The 24415-nt window shown below is 30.8% G+C and overlaps 2 protein-coding genes across 2 annotated transcripts; one reads left to right on the plus strand and one right to left on the minus strand.

The window, feature by feature from the left end:
- Positions 1–1560: 1560 nt before the first annotated feature.
- LOC134683665 (MIF-like protein mif-2) lies at positions 1561–10096 on the plus strand. Its single transcript, XM_063542976.1, has 4 exons — positions 1561–1594; positions 2663–2785; positions 6839–7011; positions 9862–10096. The coding sequence occupies exons 2-4, from the start codon at positions 2678–2680 to the stop codon at positions 9953–9955; spliced, it is 375 nt and encodes a 124-aa protein (XP_063399046.1). The 5' UTR covers positions 1561–1594; positions 2663–2677; the 3' UTR covers positions 9956–10096.
- Positions 10097–12494: 2398 nt separating this feature from the next.
- LOC134685258 (17-beta-hydroxysteroid dehydrogenase 14-like) lies at positions 12495–22526 on the minus strand. Its single transcript, XM_063544839.1, has 9 exons — positions 22419–22526; positions 19412–19450; positions 18916–19013; positions 18266–18332; positions 17030–17121; positions 16245–16349; positions 13782–13849; positions 13251–13347; positions 12495–12780 (listed from the first exon to the last, which is right to left on the minus strand). Exons 1-9 carry the CDS (start codon positions 22504–22506, stop codon positions 12616–12618), a joined length of 819 nt encoding a protein of 272 aa, XP_063400909.1. The 5' UTR covers positions 22507–22526; the 3' UTR covers positions 12495–12615.
- Positions 22527–24415: the final 1889 nt, after the last annotated feature.

Genomic DNA, 24415 nt, shown 5'->3' on the forward strand with positions numbered 1-24415 from the left:
ATGACTGGTTAACTTGTGTATTTCTTCATGGACACGGAGACTGACAAAGTGGTATTGTGTGAAGATTGGTCCCTAAATGTTTTCTTCGCAAAAGGATTAGGCGATATAGATTATTGTGAAACATTCAGACTATTCTGCCGTTTGCAATTTAAAGATCAGTTAATTTTGTAAATAAAAAGTTGGCTCATTGTATGATCTCACTGATCTGCCAGTAATGAGTTGTTATGGAGGATTTTCTACATTGAAATCTTAGTATTTGTATGGGTTGTCTTTCTTTCCATAAACGTAACTTGATGTGTGCTTTTCGAGTTAGGTAAGTGCGTCAGATATCTGAAAGATTATATAAAAAGGAAAGCATAAATTATAACAAAGATTTACAGAAATAAGAATAACGAGACAAAACTAAGAAAAAAAGGGGAAAATAAAGAATACAGACTAATGTGGACACAATATAGATCAATATACCGACTGTTGGTTGCTTATAACGTCAAGTGGCAAATATTTCATAGAAAAGAGAGTGTATGCTCTAATATAAAAATATAGAAAAAATACATTTTATAGTATGAAGATAAGAGAATATTAAACGTGGTGTGTTATAATATACAAAAAGATTGATTTTGGGTTGCTTGGTTATCGTCTAGTAAATATTGGTATTAAATGTTCAGGACTGAAAAAATGACAATAAATATGAAGATGAGGTCCTAGATTATAGGCCGTTCGGGATACATGTCGGAGAAACTATAACTCAACAGAAAATTAGGGTATATTGTATGGCTTTATGTACAACGGTCCACCTATACGGATCCCTTTGCTCTCTTAGCGCATAGCGGAGCGTGATACCCCCCTTTACACAAACAGTGGCTGATCCAGACCTTGTTATAATGAGGGCACTCTACAGTCATGACACATTGTTTCTTTATATAATCAACCAATTTTTTCCCACGAAAAAAAATTCTGTCTTAATTCTTAAATATTTTTTTTTAAATGTGTCACAAAATTCAGGAAAAAAGACCACAACTATAAATTACAGTTTTCGATCCTTCTTTTAAATTTGCCCATCTGCAAGTTTGGCAAAATAGGGTCAACTACAAAATGTCAGTTTTAATAATCACATAATTTTTATACATGTAACGTTACACTGTTTACTGTTTGTATTAATTGTTTTAAAATAGAATGGAGATACCGGAAGTGCTATTTATTAGATATGTTCTATATTTAATTATTTGTTACGCCCCCTATAAATATCTGATCAGTCCGGTTAATCACCCCAGACGCTATATTTAAATATGCGTCTGGGTTATCGAGACTACCCCTGTACTATATTTTAAAGATGGAGGGCATCCATGATAATTTCAAAATTAAAATCGTCTCTTTTTTATAGATTTTGGAAGCAATGTTGACGTAACTAATAATGAATAACGAATTTTGAAGGACATTGAAAATGTAGAAGTTACCTATCTTGTTCAAAATTACAAATTCGAGTGTTTTAAGTACTAAATTTAATGGAGGGTAAACATTGTAAATTTGCCTATTGGTAGACTCTACTGCATACCATAGTATCACCTCAACCTTGAAGAAAGACCACAGGTAAAGCGTTACTGTGTTTTTTAATATGTATATCACTGTTGTTATAAAAAAAACAGTATTGCTGTATAAAATAATAACATAAAAATATAAAAATATTTAAATATTGTGATAATAGTGCATATATCAAATACACTTGACTGCACTGACCCATTTAGGGGTGTTTTCACGGTATATTATATGAAATTAACCGGTATATATTTACTTAAATTTCTACGGAAATCTACACTTGTCACTATCGTACATGTACAAATACATCTTTCATATAATTTTACACAGGTAGCCATCATCTCATAAAACTTGTCATTAATATAATTAAACTAGGATAATTTCGATATATTCTCCAATTGTATTTCTATATAAAAGAAAAGAACCAAATGTTCATGGTATAAAGCTTAAATATGTACATCTATAATAATCTGAAAACAAAGTCGATATTAACCATGCATGCCATGAAAACAAATACTGTTACACAGCCAATTTTGCAAAAGTACTATTTTTGTACTTAAAATATGTAGTACTGAAAATTTACTTTTGATATTTAATACTATTTCTTTACTTTAAAATTATATACTATTTACATACCTGTATTTTACAGTACTTGATTTGTGCTTAAAATGCTGGTACAGATATAATACCAAAAGCTATCATACTATTCCATGTTTGAAAATCATAAATTTAAGAGATTTGAAATAGACATACTATCAAAATGCTGAAAATGTAATGTTGTAACCAAAAATATGTAGTACTTAAATTTTCAAGTATAAATCAAGTACTGTAAAATACAGGTACCTAAATATTACAATAATTTTAGAGTAAAAAATAGTACGTACTGAATATGAAAAGTAGATTTCCAGTACTACAGATTTTTGATACAGACATAGTACCTATGCAAAATTGGCTGTGTACTAAAGTATTCAACTATGTTATTTTTTAATGTTAATAATGAGTATGGTTGAAATTACATTCAGATAATAATTCTATACTACACATCATTCTATTTCTTTAAAGATGTTAAAGTAATGTGGTCAATATAATATATATTCTATATCAATCAAACAGTTTTTCTTTGTTTTAGTGCCTGTAAATAACCATGCCAAATTTATACATTCACACAAACCTGAAAAATGATGATATCCCTTTGGATTTTGAAGAAAAGTTGATTAAGAAGGTAGCTTCAGTTATGGGTGTTCCTACAGAGGTAAGTGCCTTGATCATAAATAAACTCATCACAAAAAAATGTTCCTTGAAAATCGAACATCACTGGAGAGACATTTATTGTCAAAAGCGCATGTGATGTAGCAAAATTGGTTCCACTAATATATTTTCTACCACTCCAATGATACCTATTCTGCGGAAATGTTAGTCCTCGCGTGTAACAGCCGTTTGTTAACCAGTAATTTGGCATAAGCATGAAAATAGGGGTATTGTGTTATCAATATTTGTTGTCACAAATATAAAAAAGGTAAGGAATAACTGTTCCTAATGCAAAACTCTGGTGCATCGCATGGCTTTGCCGCAACTTTTTTTTTCTTATTAGTTTATAAGCTCTTCGTGTTTTGAATAGAATTTTGATTTTCCTATATTTAAACCTCGAGCATCACTAGTACTGAAGGGATATTAATTGTCGAAATGTGGATCTGGTTCAGTCCATTGGTACCGTTATTAATGTTAAAATTTCAACTTTGAAATAAGCTTATCAAAGAAAATGATCATGATGATCGCCAATTCATAGACAAAATTTCAATATAGTGCATATCTGAGGTTAACGCATCAGCAGTTTTACAAGACTTGATATGAAATATTAGCAACATATGAATCTTTACAGTGAAACAGATTACAACAGGATTTGAAGCATTTTATTTTTTGTAGCATTTCTATTTGTTTCCAACAAATCCCAAGATCATGATCTATCAACAATGGACATATATATAGGCTATTCATTAAAAACCTAAGAAGACAGTTTTACCTATGCGACTATCATACAATTGAGAGGTTTGATTAGCTATAAAATCAGGATTAACCATTTTCTACTTGAGGAAATGCTAGTAACAAGACCTTTGATGTTTAAACTTTTCATTTTGCCAGGATTTTTCGTTTTGAATTATCCTTGTTAATTTTGGTATTTTACTTTTTACAAGTCATTGCAAATTGCAAATATATTTTTAGAAAGAAAAATTGGTATCAGACAATAACAATCAATACTAAGGAGTAAACAAAGACTAAAAAACCAAAGGACATTTACATCAACAGTTATAAATAATTAATAAGAAACAATAAGTTGTATTAACTTATTAAACACAACTTTAAGTTTCGAAAATCCATAATGGTTTCTTATCACTAGATAAAAGTCCAAGTAGAAGTAACAGTTAATAGACTAAAAAAAATTTTTTTGGTTTCTGGGTGATATTGTTCTACCAAATGTCTCATTCTCACAAAAAGGTGAAATAATAAAAATCCGAGGAAAATTCAAAACGAAAATCTAGCATTCAAATGGCAAAATCAAAAGCTCAAACACATCAAAAGAAAGGAAAATAACTATCATATTCCTAACTAGGTACAGGCATTTTCTTAGGTAGAAAATGATGGAGTGAAACTGGTTTTATAGCTAGCCAAACATCTCACTTGTATATGTCATTCGCATAAAATTCCATTTTTTTGACAACGATGTGTGAATAAAGCAAACAAACATAATAGGTAAAAAAAAAAATAGGCCATAAATCCCATCTTATTGAATATATATTGGATTTTGTACTTTATTGATTTTTCTGTCAAGTCGAATGGTCTTACATCAAAATGTCAGCAATAGCTATCAATATACGTAAATTGTAAAAAAAAAAAAAAAACAGCAATATTGGTTATTCCTATAAAGTTTCGTAATTTGATACCTTATTATTTTCCTCATTTTGATCTTTTGTTTTTATTATTATCAATCAAAAGAGGGACGAAAGATACCAGAGGGAGAGTCAAACTCATAGATAGAAAATAAACTGACAACGCCATGGCTAAAAATAAAAATACACACAGACAAATAATAGTACAGAAGACACAACATAGAAAACTAAAGACTAAGCAATACGAACCCCATCAAAAACTTTGTGTGATCTCAGGTGTTCCGGAAGGGTAAGCAGATCCTGCTCCACAGGTGGCACATGTCCGGTAAATAGTTTAACTCGGTAGGTCAGATTCGTGAAAAGGGAAGGGTATTGTAGTTACGACATAAGGAACATATCCGATATCATCTGTAAAACGGTCAACCAACCAAATGAACAACCTTTATTTTATGGTAAACATTTTCTAAATATATTGATAATCAAAATAAAAGACGAAAACACCACGTTATACAATTTCTTGCATTCGAAGCGTTTCTGGGTTAACATTTATCAGGAACGCTCAAAGCCGAATGTTTGAAAGCCAAGGATTTATAAGAACCGAAACAATTGAAGAGCTATATATTGACCAAAAAGAACTTAAAAATCACCAATTCCATCGAGGCCAATTTTGCACGATGGAGTTTACACCAAAGTTTCTTGAATTTCAAAATTTTAATAAGGACAATTTTAGAAAGGATTAATTTAAATTTGAAAAATTGTATGTAATCAATATAATATAACAAAAATTGCATAACGAACTTTAAGGTTATTTACATTTGATTCATTACGTTAAACATAACCTTATTGATAAAATATACTCAATAATGAATTCAAATATTAATATTTTCGTGTTAAAAATTACAGAAGCAAATGTACATAACCTTTATTTAAATATTGGTTTAATTTCTTAATCTGGACTTTTTTTGGAAATAATAAACTAATTACTATGGAAATGATTCCTCATATATCTACGACTATAAAATTAAAATCATAAAAACAAGTTCAACCAACCAGTTTTTTTTTTCCTTAAAATGTCCTGTACCAAGACAGGAAAAAGACAGTTGTTATCAATTAGTTTCTATGCATGTTTGTGTTGCACTTTGGTGTTCTTGTTGTCCATTCTTTTTTTTCATATAGTTGATGTGCTTCCCTCAGTTTCTCAATCGATTTATAACTTTTGAACACTTACTACTGTTGCCTTTTTTGATTATATATATATATATATATTTATTACATTAATGTTTCTGAATTTGCTGTTAGTTCAGACTTTCGACAGCATTATTTCATCATGATTATGGTTTCGGTCATCTCTTTTTCCTTCAGAAAGATGAATTGAATTCTTATAAATATAACGATTGCACAATTTGTAACAAAATCTTGTAAAAGAGAGGCGAAATATACCAATGTAATATTCAAACTCATAATTCCAACACGTTATGACTTTGGGGTCATGTAAAGTGCTCCAAAAGGACAACCACAATCAGCTCCATGCGGCGCCCGTCATGTTTCTGTGGTGAGTGTATCCCTATTATAGGTCAAATTCAGTTGCAGGACGGGTTGTAGTTACGATCATTAAAACATATGTCGTCATTTGTCAAATTAGCCACTTGAAATTTTCAGTCTATTAGCTTCTATCAAGGAAATCATGATATGTAATACAAGTTGGAATATCATATTTCCAAATAGTTTTGAGAAAATGAAAGTAGTATTTTGATAATTCTTTTAGGGAAATATGTTGTTGCTACTGAAATTGTATCTACACTTTGAACTCGATAAAAACCTATCAAAGATAAATTGTACAAAGCTCATAATTTGAAAAGTCGATAACGAAAGACGCACATTTTGTTTACATGATACCATTTGCGTTGACCTCTCGAATCAAAACAAATTGAAGTCAAAATCAGATCTAAAGTTGAAGATCATTAAAAATCGACAATGCCATAAAAAAGGTCAATGAAACTTGGTAAATATCATGATTCCAGGCTTATATTTTGGTGATCTAGACGCTTTCGTGTACATCAACCTAGTCAGTTGCGCTCGAGCCATTACAAAAGGAAGCCAATATCAGACACAGCTTGATAGCATTTAAGATAAAACGTTCCGAAAATGTTAACAATTACGGCTTTGACAATCTATACAAATCAGTATACTTACGATCAAGTTTTTTTTGTGAAATCGACTCCTGGTTGTAGAAAAAAAAACCTTATTGTTTCAAATAATTTAGCTCCGTTAAATATACAGAAAGTCAACATATCAATGATTTTTTAATCAGCAATTTAAAGTTATCAGAATAAGGATTTTCAAGACAGTCACACCATTGCTAATTCATTTAATTGACTTAGAAACAAAATAAATGATGTATTTGAAATGGGTTATTTCAGGTAGTTTATATAAAATTGACGTGTGGAGATAGGATGTACCATAATGGCAGTCGTGGTCCTATGATGTTTTTAGATATGAATACAGTTGGTAAATTTAACGAAACCAATAATCCTGAATACACAAAACAGTTTATGGAATTTTTAACAGAGAATACAAATATTCCAAAGAATAGGTAAAGTTGTATTAAGACTTCATAGGTTGATTCGTCCAAAATATAAGGTGAAAAGAATATGAGGTTATTTGTAGTTTTCACGAATGTGACCTAACAAAATAAACTTGTTATCGGGTGTGTATTAACATGAGCAACACGAGGGGTGCCACATGTGGAGGTGGATCTACTTACCCTTTCAAAACACCGGAAATATCCAAATTTTTTTGGTGGGGTTCGTGTTGCTAATTCTTCAGTTTTCTATGTTTTGTTTTGTGTACTATTGTTTGTCTGTTTGTCTTTTTCATTTTTAGCCATGATTTTGTCAGCTTATTTAAGACATATGAGTTTTGATGTCCATCTGATATATTCTATCCCTCTGTTATGCCATATCTGTAATTGTAGTATTTGAAAAAAGATAAATGTTTACTGTTTTGCCGTCTGCAATTTATATGACAATCCGGTTTTCTTTTAAATAGAGTGTGCCACACATGCTTGTATCATCCACAAATTTTGTTTTATCATTTAATTTTCTTTCCTTATGCTGGAGTATTCCTCAATCTAACTTGCAATGCAGTTCCCTTTGGAGGATTATTAATTAGTATAAACTTATGAATGGACTAATCATAAGACAAACTAGATCAGTTAGTCCAACTTTATGTTACTATAAGGAAATAATGGACCACCTTAATTCTCTGTATCTTAACTATATCAGTATGAAACAAATATCATCTCTTCCTTTGCTTTATATCATCTTTGTATTGATCAAAGTTGGTCATTCGTTGAATACTATTAGTTACATAGTGTGTTGGTGACCTAATATGATATATACATGTACAGGATCAGTAAATCCCATATGGGGTGAGAGCGACCTGGTATATATCATATAATGTCACTAGCACAATATGTAACAAATTTATCTTACCGACTATCTTTATTTGTTGAATTTAGACTAAAGTTATTGTATTTGCTACCATAACACATCTTCTTATTTCTGTTTTAAAGTGTTCATGTGTTCAATTTTTTAAGAACCTCCTTAATTGGTCTCCCCAGAGACATATATACATATGTCTCTGGTCTCCCCTAAACGATAAATATTTATTATCAACAACCTTGATGTCAACAATATTAAACAGAACTTTAATAGTTTTAAATAATCGAACAGTGCCCAAGTCGTAAATACACAACTAACCGTGTATTGCAATAAGCCCCGCCTCCCTACTGACCTAATATTTAATATACATGGTCTCCACGAGGTCGCTAATAATCAATCATATTCCTAGAAATGTATAGGAGGTAAGATAAATACAACTATCTAATCTTGAAAAAATGGAGCTATCACTGACACATTAGAACTGCTTACTATCTATTTTTTTCACCTAGACAATGACAGTGAGAGTCAGTTAAACATATAATTAGATTTAAAATCAGACGACGATTATCTAAATTGTCTTCATTGTAAACTTGCCATCTATGTAGCAACGTTTCAGTAGCACACTCAAATATAAATGTGATGTTACAAGACTAGATTGATGTTTGCTGTTTACGTGGTTAAAGTCATTTATTTGAAATAAGTCAAGTATGGACGTTAATCTAATCGGGTTTGGACCGTATCAGATAGGAGGCAGTTGACCACAAATATGTTGCACTTATCGGGGTTGCAATTTTGTCCTGGTTACCTTGCTGATTGAATTGAAAAATGCGACATATAAATGGATTTTTTTCCATTAGCAAACAAGACGGGCGGAAACTGTTGAACAGGAACTGCAATTTCAAAAGATCAAAAAAGTTCAATATGTGAAGATTGTTTAGTTCAGTCTTTAGGATTTTTTCAGTATTTTGTAAAATGTTTGTCTTTGTCAACAAATTAAATAAATTATCAATTTCAAACTAGTCTGTGCCTGTTTTTCTATTCATTTTTTTTTTGGAAATTTATGATATTCAACTCCCTCGGTGTGATGTTTGTTTGTGACCTTGATTCGTCTTCTCAATTGATTAATAATTTAAACAACGGAAAACGGTTGTTTTAATCACATCATGTTTTTGTTTACTTCTCTTATTCTCCAATTGCATTACACAAACTTGCGTAGCAGATGAAATAAAAAAATGTTGAAAATATTTATGCATCCTTCTATGTGGCGTATAACTGTCACTAAGCATGACTTTTTTGTCCCTTCAACATGTTCAATATCGATAATATATTATATTCTGCTCACTCCTGTCATTAATTCAAGCAAAAAATACATGCATTGAATTGGCTAAATTCTACATTCAATGATAAATTAAGAATGCAAGTCAACCTGGCAAGGTCTGGCAATGTTCATGACAGATGCAACATTCGCACCAATCAAATGCCGTTGGGTGTCTCTGGAATGATCTTTTGACACAAATTTGACTAAATCTTCATACTTTAAATCAGAGACATATAATACAATATTATATGTATTATATGTCTCTGTTTAAATATATTCTTCCTAAACTGACGGGAGTGTCAGAAATATTACTAGTCTTTTCTACAATTTGGTTTCGTCTTTCATGCACACAATGTGTATCAATAAATGTGCTTTTAGTTTTTCTCATTTGAATTGTTTTACATTTCGGTGCCTTTTATAGCTGACTATGTGGTAAGATTTTCGCTCGTTGTTGAAGGCCTTACGTTAATCTATAGCTGTTAATTTCTGTGTCATTTGGTCTCATGTGGAGAGTTGTCCCATTGATAATTTTGTCACATATTCTTTTTTGTATTTAAGAACCGTATAAACATTAAATTTTGTTGCCAGTCCATAACTTTTGTAAAACCTGCAGGTATTGATATGCCTATATAATTTTTTCTAACAAACTTGTTATCTTCAAAGCAATTCGTTTCTTTTTCAGAATCGTCATTCATTACCATGATGCCAGTGCACATGAATATGGCTTCTGGAGACGAGCACCGGACTACAAATACTCACAATATTATTCCCCATGAACAATTGTGCAATATTACTTTCAAAACACTTATTCTAAGGCAGCAATTATTTAATGTTCTCATGACATAACAGAACATAAAATAATTAATTCAGACAGTGCATTTAGATTTGAGTTCAACATGAACACAAGCATAGAAAAATTAAAAAATATTAATATTTATTCTTGTAGTATTTAAAAAAAAAAGAAAACAAAGGATATGTGGTTTCCAAATCAGGACATTCGCAGAAAAAAATCACAAAAAGGAAAGGAACAGCAGTTTAATTGCTGTTCTTCTTCTCAAAATTATTGACACTTTCAACAATGAGTCGAAAAAGGAAACACTCTTGCTCATGCCAGCAGAATACAAGTACTAGTACCCCTAGTGGAGTACCCTTTCTGAACACCACCAAATGTAATGACAGCATCACAAATAGCAAAATCTGGTTTAAGATATTTGAGATACTGTCATTACGTTTTTATGTTTTTTTTTTCTTTCGTAATTTTCTTCTGGTATTGGTACAACAGCTCTTTTAATTTAATTTTCATACAAGCATATTCTTCTAAGCATTTAAATCTCTGCAAAATTGTGTGTGCATTTTTCTGTCTTTTCAGCATTATTATTTTTGGCACAGTGCTATCTTTCCTTGTACTTATGATTATTGTATGCACCCTGGTTCTTCTTAAAAACTGTAATTGATATTGAAATATGAGCTACTCTACAATAATCAATACCTAATGACTTAATGGGCACTGACAATAGCTAAATACTAGTTGTAAAACTATTTGTATTCCAAACAATACATCAACTTACGTGTTGCCCTTTAAAACTGATTTTTTGAAGATGAGAGTGTCTGGCATACAAAATGTAAATCTTGGTTTCTTTTTTTTTTTGGAATAAGAAAGCAACTTATTGTTTTAAAATAAATCAACTACTTCAATCATTTATCATTTTTTTATTAATTATATAAATTTACATTTGAATTTATATTATTGCACATCTTAAGTAACAGTAATCATTAACACACAGAGGCCATTCAAATATAATACTTTATAGAGTAGATACATATCCAGTAATAATTCAAATAAATGATATTTCAAATCTAAAATTTGCTTACAGTAGAATATTATATTCACTGCAGACAAATCATATTTGTGTAAAATGGTTCAATAAATTATAGTAATTTTCTAAAATATAGGGTTCATCTTTAGTAGACATATGAGTGTAAGGAATACAAACTTTAACTCATTGCTTTATCAGAAATTTTATCAAATCAAATATTATAAAGTAAGGAAATTTTGAGAAGGCCCTATTTTCTCAAATTTCTCAATTAAATAAAAGAGAAAAAAATTCCCTCATGTGTATGACTGCCAATGAGACAACTATCCACCATAGAAAAAAAATATGTGGATGAACACGGTTTTAATTTCTAATACATATGGTTGGTGTATTTATGCTGATTATAATTCCTCATTTTTAAAAACAAAACTAGGTATATGAACATCAAGTATATCTTAATAATGTGAAAATACTATCATATTCTCAAGATTTACATGCGGCTTACCATACATACACTAACAGGCTTATATTAAATTTTTTTTTTAAATGTTTGAAATGTAAAAAAAGCATAAGTACATCATACTCAAAAATCATTTCATAAAGCTATCATCCAAATACACAATTGTATCATTCATTTTACTATTCGAGTTGAAGTAAGTCAATAATAATAACTGATTTCAAGTATGAATAATGAATATAAAAGAAATTACTATATTCATATAAAAGATTTTGTGATGCAAATATCACACCCATTATATACATTTAACATGTTGTACTCTTATTTGAACGGTTGTGAATATCGCATATATGTTACAGTATATAATATTTAAAAGAACCCGTGGAAAAATATAAGTAAATAAATGCTATCTGTATAATACATATAAATTTTAAATTGTTAAAACTATTTTTCCAAATTGGAACAACCAAAATGCACAAAAAAATGCATGAAAAAAAATCAACATATGGATTTCATTTGTAAACATGGCATATCTATAATATGTATAATTTCATAAGAATTTAATAACTACATGTAACCTGCTGTAGTATAAATCATTTGGTGTTAATAATTTCTTTCAAATTTACGATAAATTATTCTTTTGGACTCAAATAATATCAACTTAAACCACCTCTTTCTATATAATCTTTAACTTCATACATTTTTTTTAAACAATTATCTTGTTAATCGTATTTTCAATTACTATCAATGCCCACTCCATGCTAATTATAAGTTCAGTTTAATGTGGAAATCCTACATACTGGCCAGTCTCATTATAAATTATCAATTATAAATACCTATTTTCAATTATTCTTATAAATCATCAATAAAAACTACCCCTTTCACCAAAATACACACCAATTCAGATATATATATATATATATTCCAATACCTATCTTTGACACATTATGTGCATTTTCTAAATTATGGATACATAAATTACTTTCACTCTAGCCAAAAATCATCAATTGATATTCCCAATTCTTCTTTCCAATTATTCTTTCAATTACATATATACACTGTACTAGTTCATTTATTATATACCAACACCCCTCTTTGCCTTGTATAAATCACTCCCAACTCCCACACCTTGCAAATATAATATGAAATCAAATATATCTGCATTCTAGTCATATGTAGATTTCTTTTCCCCTTTTTGATTCTTATTTGCATAATTTAATTCCGCCCCTCCTGATAGGTTGAGGTCTATTCCTGTACAGAATGTTGCATCAGCTGCCAGATATAGGAAAGCTAAACCACTTTCTTCTAATGTACCATATCGACCAATCAACTGAAAAAAACAATTATCGATTTGAAACACAATCTTGAGATCACCATCAATTTTCTGTGATTTATGTTAATTATTCTTTCCCTTCCAAGTGATCGTCTTTTATTCTCTACTTCTTTTCATAATTGTGTAACCCATTTGATTTTTTTGGTAAAATTAATTATTTTTCTTTTTAATGGTGAGTTTTCCTTCTTTATACCAGTAACTGAGATATAGTTCAAGTCCTTACAGTAAGATGAACTTCCCTTATATAAATTCAGATTCCTTGTATGGACTTGGCTTTACATTCCTTTATGTATCATGGTTTGATTGACCTTCAACATTTGTAATGAATTTTAGATTTCACATATTTTGGCCTTTTGCATCACTGAAGACATATTAATAATCAAACATACATCTTGTGCATTAAAATTAGTAACAGTTTATGTTATCATATATATATATATATTTATAAGTCAGCTATTTATCTTTACCTGAGCATCTGCACCTGCCTTTTTGGCTGCCTCCGGGTCACTAAATGAATTAGCTCCAGCCTCCCACATAGGTGTCCAAACATTTCCAGGAGAAACACTGAAAATTTAAAAATAATTTTGAAGCAGTTTTGAAGCTGTAAGCATATCCCACAGGTGATAGTATCATGTTTTTCTGTGTTGTTTTATATTTGCCAAAATAGTTCTCTCTTATTCTTACAAATTTTTATATTTTTACCATGTTACAATTTTTTGTAACAACACCTTAAATCATGATAATTACTGATATTAACAACACATAACAGGACCTCATAATCCATTGAGACTATAGCAATCCAACTAGAGACTATTATTTTCCCATTTAAAAGTGATATTTTTATAATCTTTCCTTACACAAGTTTTTATTGTTCATTTTTTTCAAATAAAATAGGCAAATATAAACTGAGCAATGACATAAGTAATTTACCAATGTAGATCATGTAAATAATAACTTTAATTTGAAACTTGCAATTAAACTAATGATCATGTACTTACGAGTTTACTCGGACATTGTACTTTGCCTCATCAATTGCCAGAGCTTTGGTCATTGCTGTTATAGCGCCCTACAATTTATAAACACAATAAATAACAGCTAGGAATGAACATTCATACCAAGATTAATGGTCTTGTTGGTCGAGTGGTCCTATTTGTTCATTCAGTGTATCACTATTCTGTCAATATAGTGGTTGTGAATTGGAAACCCTGCACATTTCAGGTACATTTAATTATAACCTTTAATACTTAACTTGAATTTTCTATGTTTTAATATGCAGGTCAATTATCTCGTGGTACAATCCTACTTCTTGTCTCAATAAAATCTGGCAAATGCTGCCTAAAGTGGCATTTGACACAAAAAATCAATCAATGAATTATATCATGATTATAGTTTTCCATATCAGTTTTGAAATCATCCCGATACTTTTCATACATCATAAATTTTCAATTCCCATTACCTGTCAATTGACATTGAATATTGGAAATTATAATACTGATACAAAACTACACCAAAGAGGATATCACAGCCATGTTGCTGACCTTGGTGTATTTGCATATTAATCAAAGGACACAGATGGATTCATGACAAAATTGTGCTTTGGTGATGGTGATGTGTTTGTTGAACTGACTTAACTTTACATTCTTGCTGCTTACAATTAACTTTATCTGTAATGAACTTGGCAAAGTAGTTATGTACAGTGGAAAATATTTTGTAAAAATTAATAAAAATTTACAAAATTTATTATAATTGTTAAAAATTTACTATATAGGGCAATAACACCTTAAGGGTTTAATTGACCATTTTGATCATGTTGACTTATATGTAGGTCTTTCTTTGCTGTACATTATTGCTGTTTACAGACAATTACAATCAAGACCAAGGAGTAAACAAAGACTCATATAACCAAAATACATTTACATCAACAGCAGGGGCGGATCCAGCCATTTTATAAAGGGGGCTAACAAATATTTTTCCCTTTTCAAATACATTGATCATCCAACAAAAAGGGGGGTTTCAAACCCCAGAATCCCCCCCCCCCCCCCCCCCCCCACACCAGTCAATGAATGAACAGTTATAAATAATAAATAAAAACATTATGAACTCCACTAAGAACCGGACGTGAAATCAGTTACTCCTGAAGGGTAAGTATTTCATGCACCCTATTCTGCACCCCTAGTTATTTCTTTGTATAGTTCATTAATGATGGAAGGTTATTATGACTGAGGAAGAATATCATATATGATTTCTGACACACTTTTGTCATAATGCCGACCGTAAAATTGCTTGAGTGATGACCTTAATTTGATTGATTTATAGCCCTGTCTTAGCAACTTTTGAGAAAGCAGTATTTCTCAGTTAACAAAATCAACTACTTTGAGCTAGCTCTAGAGTAACGACTATCAATTGAAACACATATATTCTGTATGCTGGTGCCGCTAGGATGTTGCTACACAGAAATGGAAAGTTGACTAGAGTATAGGAAAATTAAAATCATCAGGTTTGTCATAAAATTTGGTATTTAATCTACCATCAGTAGTCAATTCAAGAAAAGGTCTTAATATGAAGCAGATTTATCTGTGTTGGTAGTATCTTTAATTTCAAGTTCACTTGGATATATTAAATGTAAGTGATCACTGAATCTATTATTATTAAGAGACAGTATATCGCCAATATACCAAAAGGTGAAATTAAAAGACTGGGCTTATTTCTTTTCTCCTTTCTGTACAATCCCTTTGATAAATTCTACTTCATAGGAATACAAAAACAAATCTGCAAATAGAGGAGCACAATTAGTACCCATTTGGATTCCAATAGTCTGTTGGAAGACCAAACCTCCAAATTCAACAAATATGTTGTCAATTAAAAAGTCCAGCATGGCCTTGATATCCTCTTTAGTATATTTTTTGCTCGACTCTGTAAGATACAGTTTATCTCCAACTATATTAATACTCAATATAATAACCAAAAGCTGCAAATTTTCCTAAAATTACCAACTCAGGGGCAGCAACCGAAAAAACGGATTGCCTGATTGGTCTGAAAATTTCAGGGCAGATAGATCTTGACCTGATAAACAATTTTACCCCATGTCAGATTTGCCCTAAATGCTTTGGTTTCAGAGATATCAGCCAAAATCTACAGTTTACCCCTAAATTCTATTGTAAGTCATGGAGGCCATGGCCCCCATGTAGTTTCATAGATTTTTTTAAAGACAATGGAAAACTAAGGATGACGCACTACAGACAACAGACTCCAAGTGATGAGAAAAGCTCACTTGGCCTTTTGGACCAGTTGAACTGAAAAACTATATACAGCAAGTATTTTGTTGATAGATTTTTTTTTATCAAATAAAACTGATTTTTGTTTTTTAATTCTGAATTTAGCATGAACACACAGCAATTATATAGAAAATTGAAATTACCTTGAATTATTTTTCTAAAATTGATCAAATCATCTTTTCTCACCTTTGTAGCCACATAAGTTACAGCGCCTTGTTGTCCTATCTGTGCAACCAAACTAGAATCATTGATGATATTACCTTCTGTTTTTCTTAAGTGTGGTAATGCAAACTGAAAAGCATTATAAAAACATTTTACAAACATTATTTTGCATATATGTCATGCATGGTATAATCTCAGTGAATTTTCCTTATTTCCCTGCTATAATTAAAAATCAGAAATTCTGCTTGTATTTGATAGAAGATTGAGTTTGATGTTTTTCCAGTTTTTCACCATTTGACTTCAAAATCCACATTCTTTACCCCAAAAAAAATCACTAAATCCCTGCCTGGATTTATGGCTATTTTTAATATGTGAACCAAGACACCTTTAACTATTGAATAAACACTAAAAACTTTCTGTTGCAATTAGTTGTCGGTCAGGCTACTTTTGGTGCAGATTGACTGGACTACAATAATAATATTAAGAATCCCTCTTGAAAAAAGAAAAAAAAAACAAACATTAAGACCTAGCTGCCTCATAAAACATAAAACTACAAAGGTCTGTACTGTTTCTACTGAAGTCAATGTATAGATTTGATACTAATAGAGGTTTAATAAAAAAAAATAAAGAAACATAATCATCAAGATTTGCATGCTTTCCACTGTGAATTCTTTTTTTTACTTTTAAATTATATATTAAACCTGTTTCCACACTTTCTAAGCAATTTTTGTGTAGTGAGGCACCTACTTGTCAGTGTGCTGTAATAATATTATAGCAAACCATATCTCCAACTTAACATAAATAATTACCTTTGAAAATAGGAAATAGTTAACAACATTTGTATTTAGAAGTTTCCTGAAATCATCTGCACTAAAATCATCTATAGGCATGTGTGCTGGATCTGGAGATAAAAGTTGACATCTTATTTGAAACATGGAAAAATATCAAGCTGACTGATCAAGTATTCAAATTCCATTTTTACTGAAAAAGTACACAATTTTATGTAAGGGCCAGCTGGGGACTACCCCTGGGTGCAGGATTTTCTAGCTGCATTGAAGAACCATTGCTGGCCTTCTGCTGTTGTCTGCTCTTTGGTTGGGTTGTTGTCCCTTTGACATATTCCACATTTCTATTATCAATTTGAAATATATTTGTGGTGATTACTTTTAAATAATGTATTGCATTGTACTCTCTGTAGGTATGCATTAACCATATGCTTGATGGATTATTATATCTGTATCTATCTGAAAAAAAATTGTATTTCATGCCTATTTATACGCCTTTACGCATACATTTTATAGTTATCTTAAATAATATATCTTCATATGCTCAATTATAGTCTAAATTTTTTGGATTATTTTTGGACCCTTCAAAGTGATTGGTGACCTAAATTATGGAAGTTTATGTTTGAATTATTTGCCAGTGTTATTATTGATATAATTACTCAAGGGCTTTGTGTGTCAACAGTCATGGTATAATAGCTATAGTATGTTTACTAAGAAATCTGGTCAAAACTGTGCTGCTAGAGATCATCTTAAACTTGCAGTGAAATGAAATTTTTTTGCTTCATGTTGAAGGCATCCCTAAAACATAGAGATGAAGAACAGCAATAAAACAGTGTTAATTTGCTTTTTCTGCTTTATGCTGACCATTTACTGATTTGGTGTCATGATTGGATAACTTATATCCTTTCTTTTCTATTACAAATATTGATAAGGTTTTAAATTTAATTCTATAGAAGTAAATTTGTCCCAATAGTTATAGATTATCGTTGGTTATCTCAACTAGATTAATTTTCCCTGCTTGAGCCCGTACAGGAAAAGTGAGAAAAGCAATAGAGTTAAGATGACAAATGATAATCTGTTTATCTCTATTTTAACCTATTCCGATGTTGTAACAGCATGTGTACCCTTTTAAAATTTCTAACGATAATTTACATTATACTTTACTGTGCTGTTTAATTATCAGTCAGTAAGATCAAAGACAAATTTAGTAAAATAGCGATAACTATAAATTATTCATGATCTTTGTTTAAGGTTACTTACGCTGTCCAGCATTGTTAATGAGGCAGTCAATTCTTCCGTATCTGTTTACTGTTTGGTCTATCACATTCTATAAGAAAAGCATTTAAACAAATAAATTGCCAAGCAAATATACAATGAATACTTCAAACCTTTGCTCTTATTGTTTAACGCTTTTTTGTTCTAAACAGTGCATTGCTTATCAAAAGACTCATTTTATTCTGTATATATTTCTTAATTGTTTTTCTAATATAGTTTTTGGGGTGGTTGGGATTTAGTTAAACAAAATTGTGGGTGTGTTTCGTTTTAAGTATTATGCTTACTTTTATTTTTATTTTTATTTTGTTTTTAATCTCTCTTTTTTAAGGGTAGTTGTTATTTTATTTTGCATTTTTGTTGAATAAGAAACAAGAACAAAAACTGGGTTAATAAAATGAAATCAACAGTATAATTTAAATTATGTAAATACAACATGGTAGAAAATAAGTTTTATACCGACAGATAATACTTTTCATTTTTCATTAAAAAAAATTCAATGTTACCCAATTTTTCATGGACTAACCTTTATATTATGTAAATTCAACATGGCAGAAAATTAGTTTTATACCGACAGATAATACTTTTCATTTTTCGGTAAAAAAATATCAATGTAACCCAATGTTTGATGGACTAACCTTTATATCTGATTCTTTGGTCACATCACACTGTACAAAATAAGCTTCTCCAGGACCTAAAGAATTCATCTCTGATTCCACTTCCTTTCCTTCTTTCTCTAGTTTAAAAATAAAGATTTTCCTAAATAATCATGATAATTGTTATTTTATCAAATAATTTTTTTTTTAAATAAGTGTTTTGACCTAAATTTCATCTGTCTAAATAATATGACAAAAAATAAAAAAATTGGATGCAACTATAATTTTACTAAACCATTACTGTCATAAGCTCTTTCAAGCATTGATAATAAACATGTTCTTTATTCTGAACTTGAATTTTCTTTGAAGAATGTTCTTTTGAAGGACAATAACTCTCTATGAGGCTCTTAATTACCTTTGGGGAGACCATTAGACAGAAGCAATTCTTTGTGATACTTAAAATACACTCATTTTGAAATACATGTACCACATTAAGTGACATAAATATTTAGATAACATGTTTATTCTAGGAACATACCTCCTCTGGAACAGAACACAACTTTGGCACCATTTTTAACTAAAATATAAAAAAAGATGCATTTAATATTCATAAAAAAATGAGTTCTGGTTATTAATGTTAATAAAATGAAATTTTGTTGTAATTTGTTTTTTAATTTTTGTTGGTTCATTTAGGTTTTTTGTGTGTGTTTTTTTTTTTAAGAACTCTTAAATTACAGACTGACTTATTTTTTTCTGGGAGGGTGGGCGTGGTGGGAATACTTCTCAAGGGGAAATCCATAAAATGACACAAATTACCAAAGGACATCTATTGTGTTGCTTAAAATTAATTTATAGATTAGTAATCAAGAATTTTCAACATGTCTGGGACTTATCTGGTCTTATTTCTGATAGTTCGACCAAAGTAACTTTTGATAGCTGCATTAAAATTTTGTAATCAAATTTCAGATTGTCTAATTCTGAAATAAAATATTATACCTTTGTTTTGTGGTATTTTGTGTTCGAAACAGTCAAAATGTTTGTAAATAACAAAACATTAATCGATGCTTTCTTTATATTTATTAATATTTGTTGAATTTGATTGTTTAGTGTTGCACACTAATGTGTTTTTTTATAACCTATTTTCATCTTTTTGTGTTTATTTTTTGAAGTATAACTTCAACACGGCCATTGGAAGTAAGAGTAATCACAGACTAGTAATTATAGTGTGATTAAAAGTTGGTTTACAACTAAACTAAAGTGTGTATCCGTGTGCTGTGTTGTAGGGTATATAAGTTTCAGGTCATGCATGGACAATAGATGCCAATGATACCTTTTTACAGGATATTGTAAATTCAGAAATTATTGCATGCATTTGTTATTGCGATTTTGTCATTTTAGACTAAAATGCGATTTTAAATTTTGTGATTTTGATAAAAAAAAAAAAGTTTATTCATATAAATTATTTGAAAAGTAATGATATGGACATTATGACTGTATGTGTAGCTGGAATAAGCGATATGTATGATCTAAACATTCATTTAAAGCAAACATAATGTTGCTAAGAGCTTTTATAGTATTTAAGTTTATTGTAATAGCTTGAATTAATAATATAGTATGGATAGCACCTCCAGGCAATGTAGATACAAAATATGTATCTCTTATTATTGAGAAAATATGGGTTTTTGGGGGGGTTTTTTTTTTTTGTATTTGTATTTTGTAAATGTCAGGTGGTATCATTTCTGTACAGGAATTTACACAAATAAAATTATTTGATTTAATTTAATCTATAACATATATGTATAAACAATTTCAAAATGCGAGTTTAAATTATTGTGTTTTAACCCTATCGCATTATTCGCAATAATGGAAACAACGCAATAATTCTGAGTTTACAGTATTCTATTATCATGATTATATAAAATCAACTGGTAGCGTGATATAGGGAAGCCTGGTCACATAGATAAAATGGATCCAGGTGTACTTTTAACAAATCCTTGTCAGTAAAATTATACTCAAAGTCAATGAAAAGTTTAATACTGTAAAGTTGCAATTAATAAACTCAACAAAATGGTTCTCCTCTCATACTATAAACTTAGCTCACTCAGTCTTCTCATTGTCAATGCTCTCTCCACTTTATCTCAAGCTCTTTCTCTCTTTTAAATCACTTCTACAAGCCTAGATACAAATATGAAATACTAGGTTAACAGGGCACTAGGGCAACTTAGTTCTATGTACTCAAGGCTCTGGTAATCTGGGTGCTTCATTACTCCTGCTGGGCCCTGGTAATCTGGGTTCTTCAGTACGCTGGGCCCTGGTAATCTGGGTGCTTTAGTACTCTGGGCTCTGGTAATCTGGGTGCTTCAGTATGCTGGGCTCTGGTAATCTGGGTTCTTCAGTACTCCGGGCTCTGCTAATCTGGGTGCTGCTGGGCTCTGGTAATCTAGGTGCTTCAGTACTCCGGGCTCTGGTTATCTGGGTGCTTCAAGACTCCTGCTGGGCCCTGGTAATCTGGGTTTTTCCGTTATCCAAGCTGCTGGTGTCTCATGCTGACCTTAAGTTACATTAATTTACCTGAGGATACCATAAATTTACCTAAGGACACCATAAATTTACCCTAAGGGCACCATGCATATATCATTTTTGAGGGCTCACTTGTTAATCAAAGAAATCTAAATACAACACTTAGTTAATATCTCTGATGAACTCTAACTGTATTAAATGACTATTTGTGAAAATATGTAAACCTGATTCAACTACATATAACACACTTGACCTAACATATAAAAATGTTACAGTACCTAGTATTATAATTGAAGCATATATATAATATGGCAAAGATCTGGATTCAAAATATTTTTTTGTCCTATGCTTTTTTATTCATCAATTTGGGAATCAATATTTTTTTCAAGAAAAATAGCATTTTCCATCTGAACTTATAATTTTATTTTAGACATTAAACAAAATGTTATTTGTTATAAGTGTCTTGGACATTCGTTCTGAACATGCATGAAATATTTGCCACTGAACGTTAAACAACCAACAACCAATCAATATCTAGGACATTATAAAGCTGGCATTTAAGGTAGCGCCTTCCTCATATTATATGTATATTATTCCTCGTTTTTGTTAAATAAAAGATTTTCCCTTTCTAACATATATTATTCCCTTTTAAAAAGTAAATCTGGATCTTTAATTTTTAGGGGTCATACCAAATACATTAAACATTGTCCAAGTCTAATCTATATAAGACATGTGACACTGTTATGTAACACAATGATGTTTTAGGTGTGACTGATGATAGGCATTCTCTGGATGAACCAAAAGGCTCGATGGTATAATTATCTTATTCGGATCGTCCTTACCTGACATCTACAATGTACAACTTTGCTGATCAAGCGCTACAGCGGAACGTTAAGTTTTCGGGAAACATATGGAAAGAAGGAGGGTGGTGATAGATATATGTTGTCTATTCCCATTGTATGTATCATTTTAGCAATGACAGTTGTTGCAACTGCGTGTCAAGACAAAAGATAAAAGTTTCCTACCAAAAGTTTCTACACAACCTTTCCCGATACCCTTGGAACCGCCTGTTATTACTGCAACTTTATCTTTGTATCGCTGAGCGTCTGCCATTTTATCAGTCACATGACACAAACTTGAGGTGGGGTTGAATACCCATAGAAAAAATTTTCAACAACGTCCCATTTTGTCATAAAGTTTGTCATTTATTTTTAACTTCCAATTCCTCTTTTTTTACAAAATTGTTCTTATAATTTTAAGTAAAGCCTATATTGTAATATCCAACGAAACATCAACACATCTTGAAAAAATTATATGTAATCATATTAAGATCCACATGATGTGATGCCGTGAATATTGATAATAAAAAATATATGGTAATGTATTACTATTACCAGTATTTAAGTTATTGCATTGAAATGTACACACATATATAGATTTGTGAGGATCTGGATGGGATTAACTGGAAAAAAAATAATAGGCGAAACGTGCAAAATAAATGGCTATCAAAATAAAGAATAGAGAAAAATAGGTAAAAACTTGTAACAAGTTAAGAATAATGAATGACAGGGTGTTGAAATATTAAGAATAGAGAATAATGGGCTTTATTTAAAAAGAATAGAATAAAAATAAATGCGTAAACATATAGAAGAAAACAGAATAGAAAGACCCTCATCAAGACCCTCAGATATGTCTTCCCCTACCCTTTATGGTGTGGGATTTTCTCTGAAGTACAGTGACTGATATTAGAGTGTAAGATACACGACAGCATATTATTCTATAATAAACCGTATGGGCTGTACTCATTGTTGAAGACCGTATGGGCTGTACTCAATGTTGAAGGCCGTATGGTGACCTATATTTGTTAATTTTGGTCTCTTGTGAAGAGTTTTCTCATAATTAGCGATCATGCATAGCATCTTCTTTTTTTTTTAAGTAAACAAAACACAATGAAACCGCAATAACTAAACAACAACAAGATAAGCTACCTTTATCAATTGGTATAATCAAAGCAACAACCAAAAAAAGAAAGAAAAAAAAACAACCAAGGAAAACAAATTATAGACTGTCGAGACAATTTCTTGAAGTAAGTAAGAACACATATACTAGTGTAACATGACTTTGTAATCTGTGGTTTGTATTTCGTTTCATGTGCCTTAGCTATGCGATTGGATTAACTGACACAATGGCTTTGATATTTGTGAAATATGTGCTGCTAGAAGTTAAATTGAAAACACTCAAATACAAGTCATACATCGCCATATTTGCTACAAAAACAAAACTGGCAGTGCTATCAGATTTATATGCTACGAAATTATTTCAGTTATCCGCCCACATGGAAAAAAAGTGATGCACGAATAAAATGAGATGTTTGGTATACGTCAATGAAACAGCAACCGAACTACAGTAGTAACCGAAAGACATCTAGAGGGAGACGTGTAGACTTCAACAAAAGACAAGTGTTATAACATTAATATGTATTGTGAGTGCTATCAGATTCATATATTTTCATCCAGCAATGTACACGTAAAATCTAGTGTATATGAATAAAAAGAGAATATGAGGTATACGTCAATGAGACATCAACCCAACTACACAAATAATCGCAGCCATCTCAAGGAGATGTGTAAAATCTTCAACAGAAGACAGGTGTCATAACCTTATGTCTCATAAGTGCTATCATATTTGATATCCTTTTATGGCCAACAGTGTACTCGGAAAATCAATTGTGAAGTAAAAGTAAATTAACTCGTTGATGTGTTCATAAAAACGACGACACATAGACAGAACACCACACGAACACAATATGTCTCGCTCTTAATTGTCTCGATTTCATGAGATATAAATGAAGTCAACAGAAACAATCAACGATCTGCTATTACCACGTCACTTTCTTAATAAGGGGGGAGATTTCTTTTTATTTCTTTTTTTTAGGGGGGGGGAGGGGTTACGATATGACATGCGAGCACTAACGAATGTCGTTCCCCACTGCTGCAGATTGACGTTTAGGAAAATGATATGT

The sequence above is a fragment of the Mytilus trossulus genome, chromosome 9, assembly GCF_036588685.1.
Source record: "Mytilus trossulus isolate FHL-02 chromosome 9, PNRI_Mtr1.1.1.hap1, whole genome shotgun sequence".
NCBI classification, from domain to species: Eukaryota; Metazoa; Mollusca; class Bivalvia; order Mytilida; family Mytilidae; genus Mytilus; species Mytilus trossulus.

Excerpts from the sequence above, each read along its gene's own strand:
- LOC134685258 (XM_063544839.1), bottom strand. The coding sequence starts at position 22,506 with ATGGCAGACGCTCAGCGATACAAAGATAAAGTTGCAGTAATAACAGGC. Across the intron at positions 19,014-19,411 it reads TGTGTTCTGTTCCAGAGGAG|AGAAAGAAGGAAAGGAAGTG; the intron begins GTATGTTCCTAG and ends TTTTTAAACTAG. Across the intron at positions 16,350-17,029 it reads ACTATTTCCTATTTTCAAAG|TTTGCATTACCACACTTAAG; the intron begins GTAATTATTTAT and ends AATGCTTTTCAG.
- LOC134683665 (XM_063542976.1), top strand. The coding sequence starts at position 2,678 with ATGCCAAATTTATACATTCACACAAACCTGAAAAATGATGATATCCCT. Across the intron at positions 2,786-6,838 it reads TTATGGGTGTTCCTACAGAG|GTAGTTTATATAAAATTGAC; the intron begins GTAAGTGCCTTG and ends GGGTTATTTCAG. Across the intron at positions 7,012-9,861 it reads ACAAATATTCCAAAGAATAG|AATCGTCATTCATTACCATG; the intron begins GTAAAGTTGTAT and ends TTTCTTTTTCAG.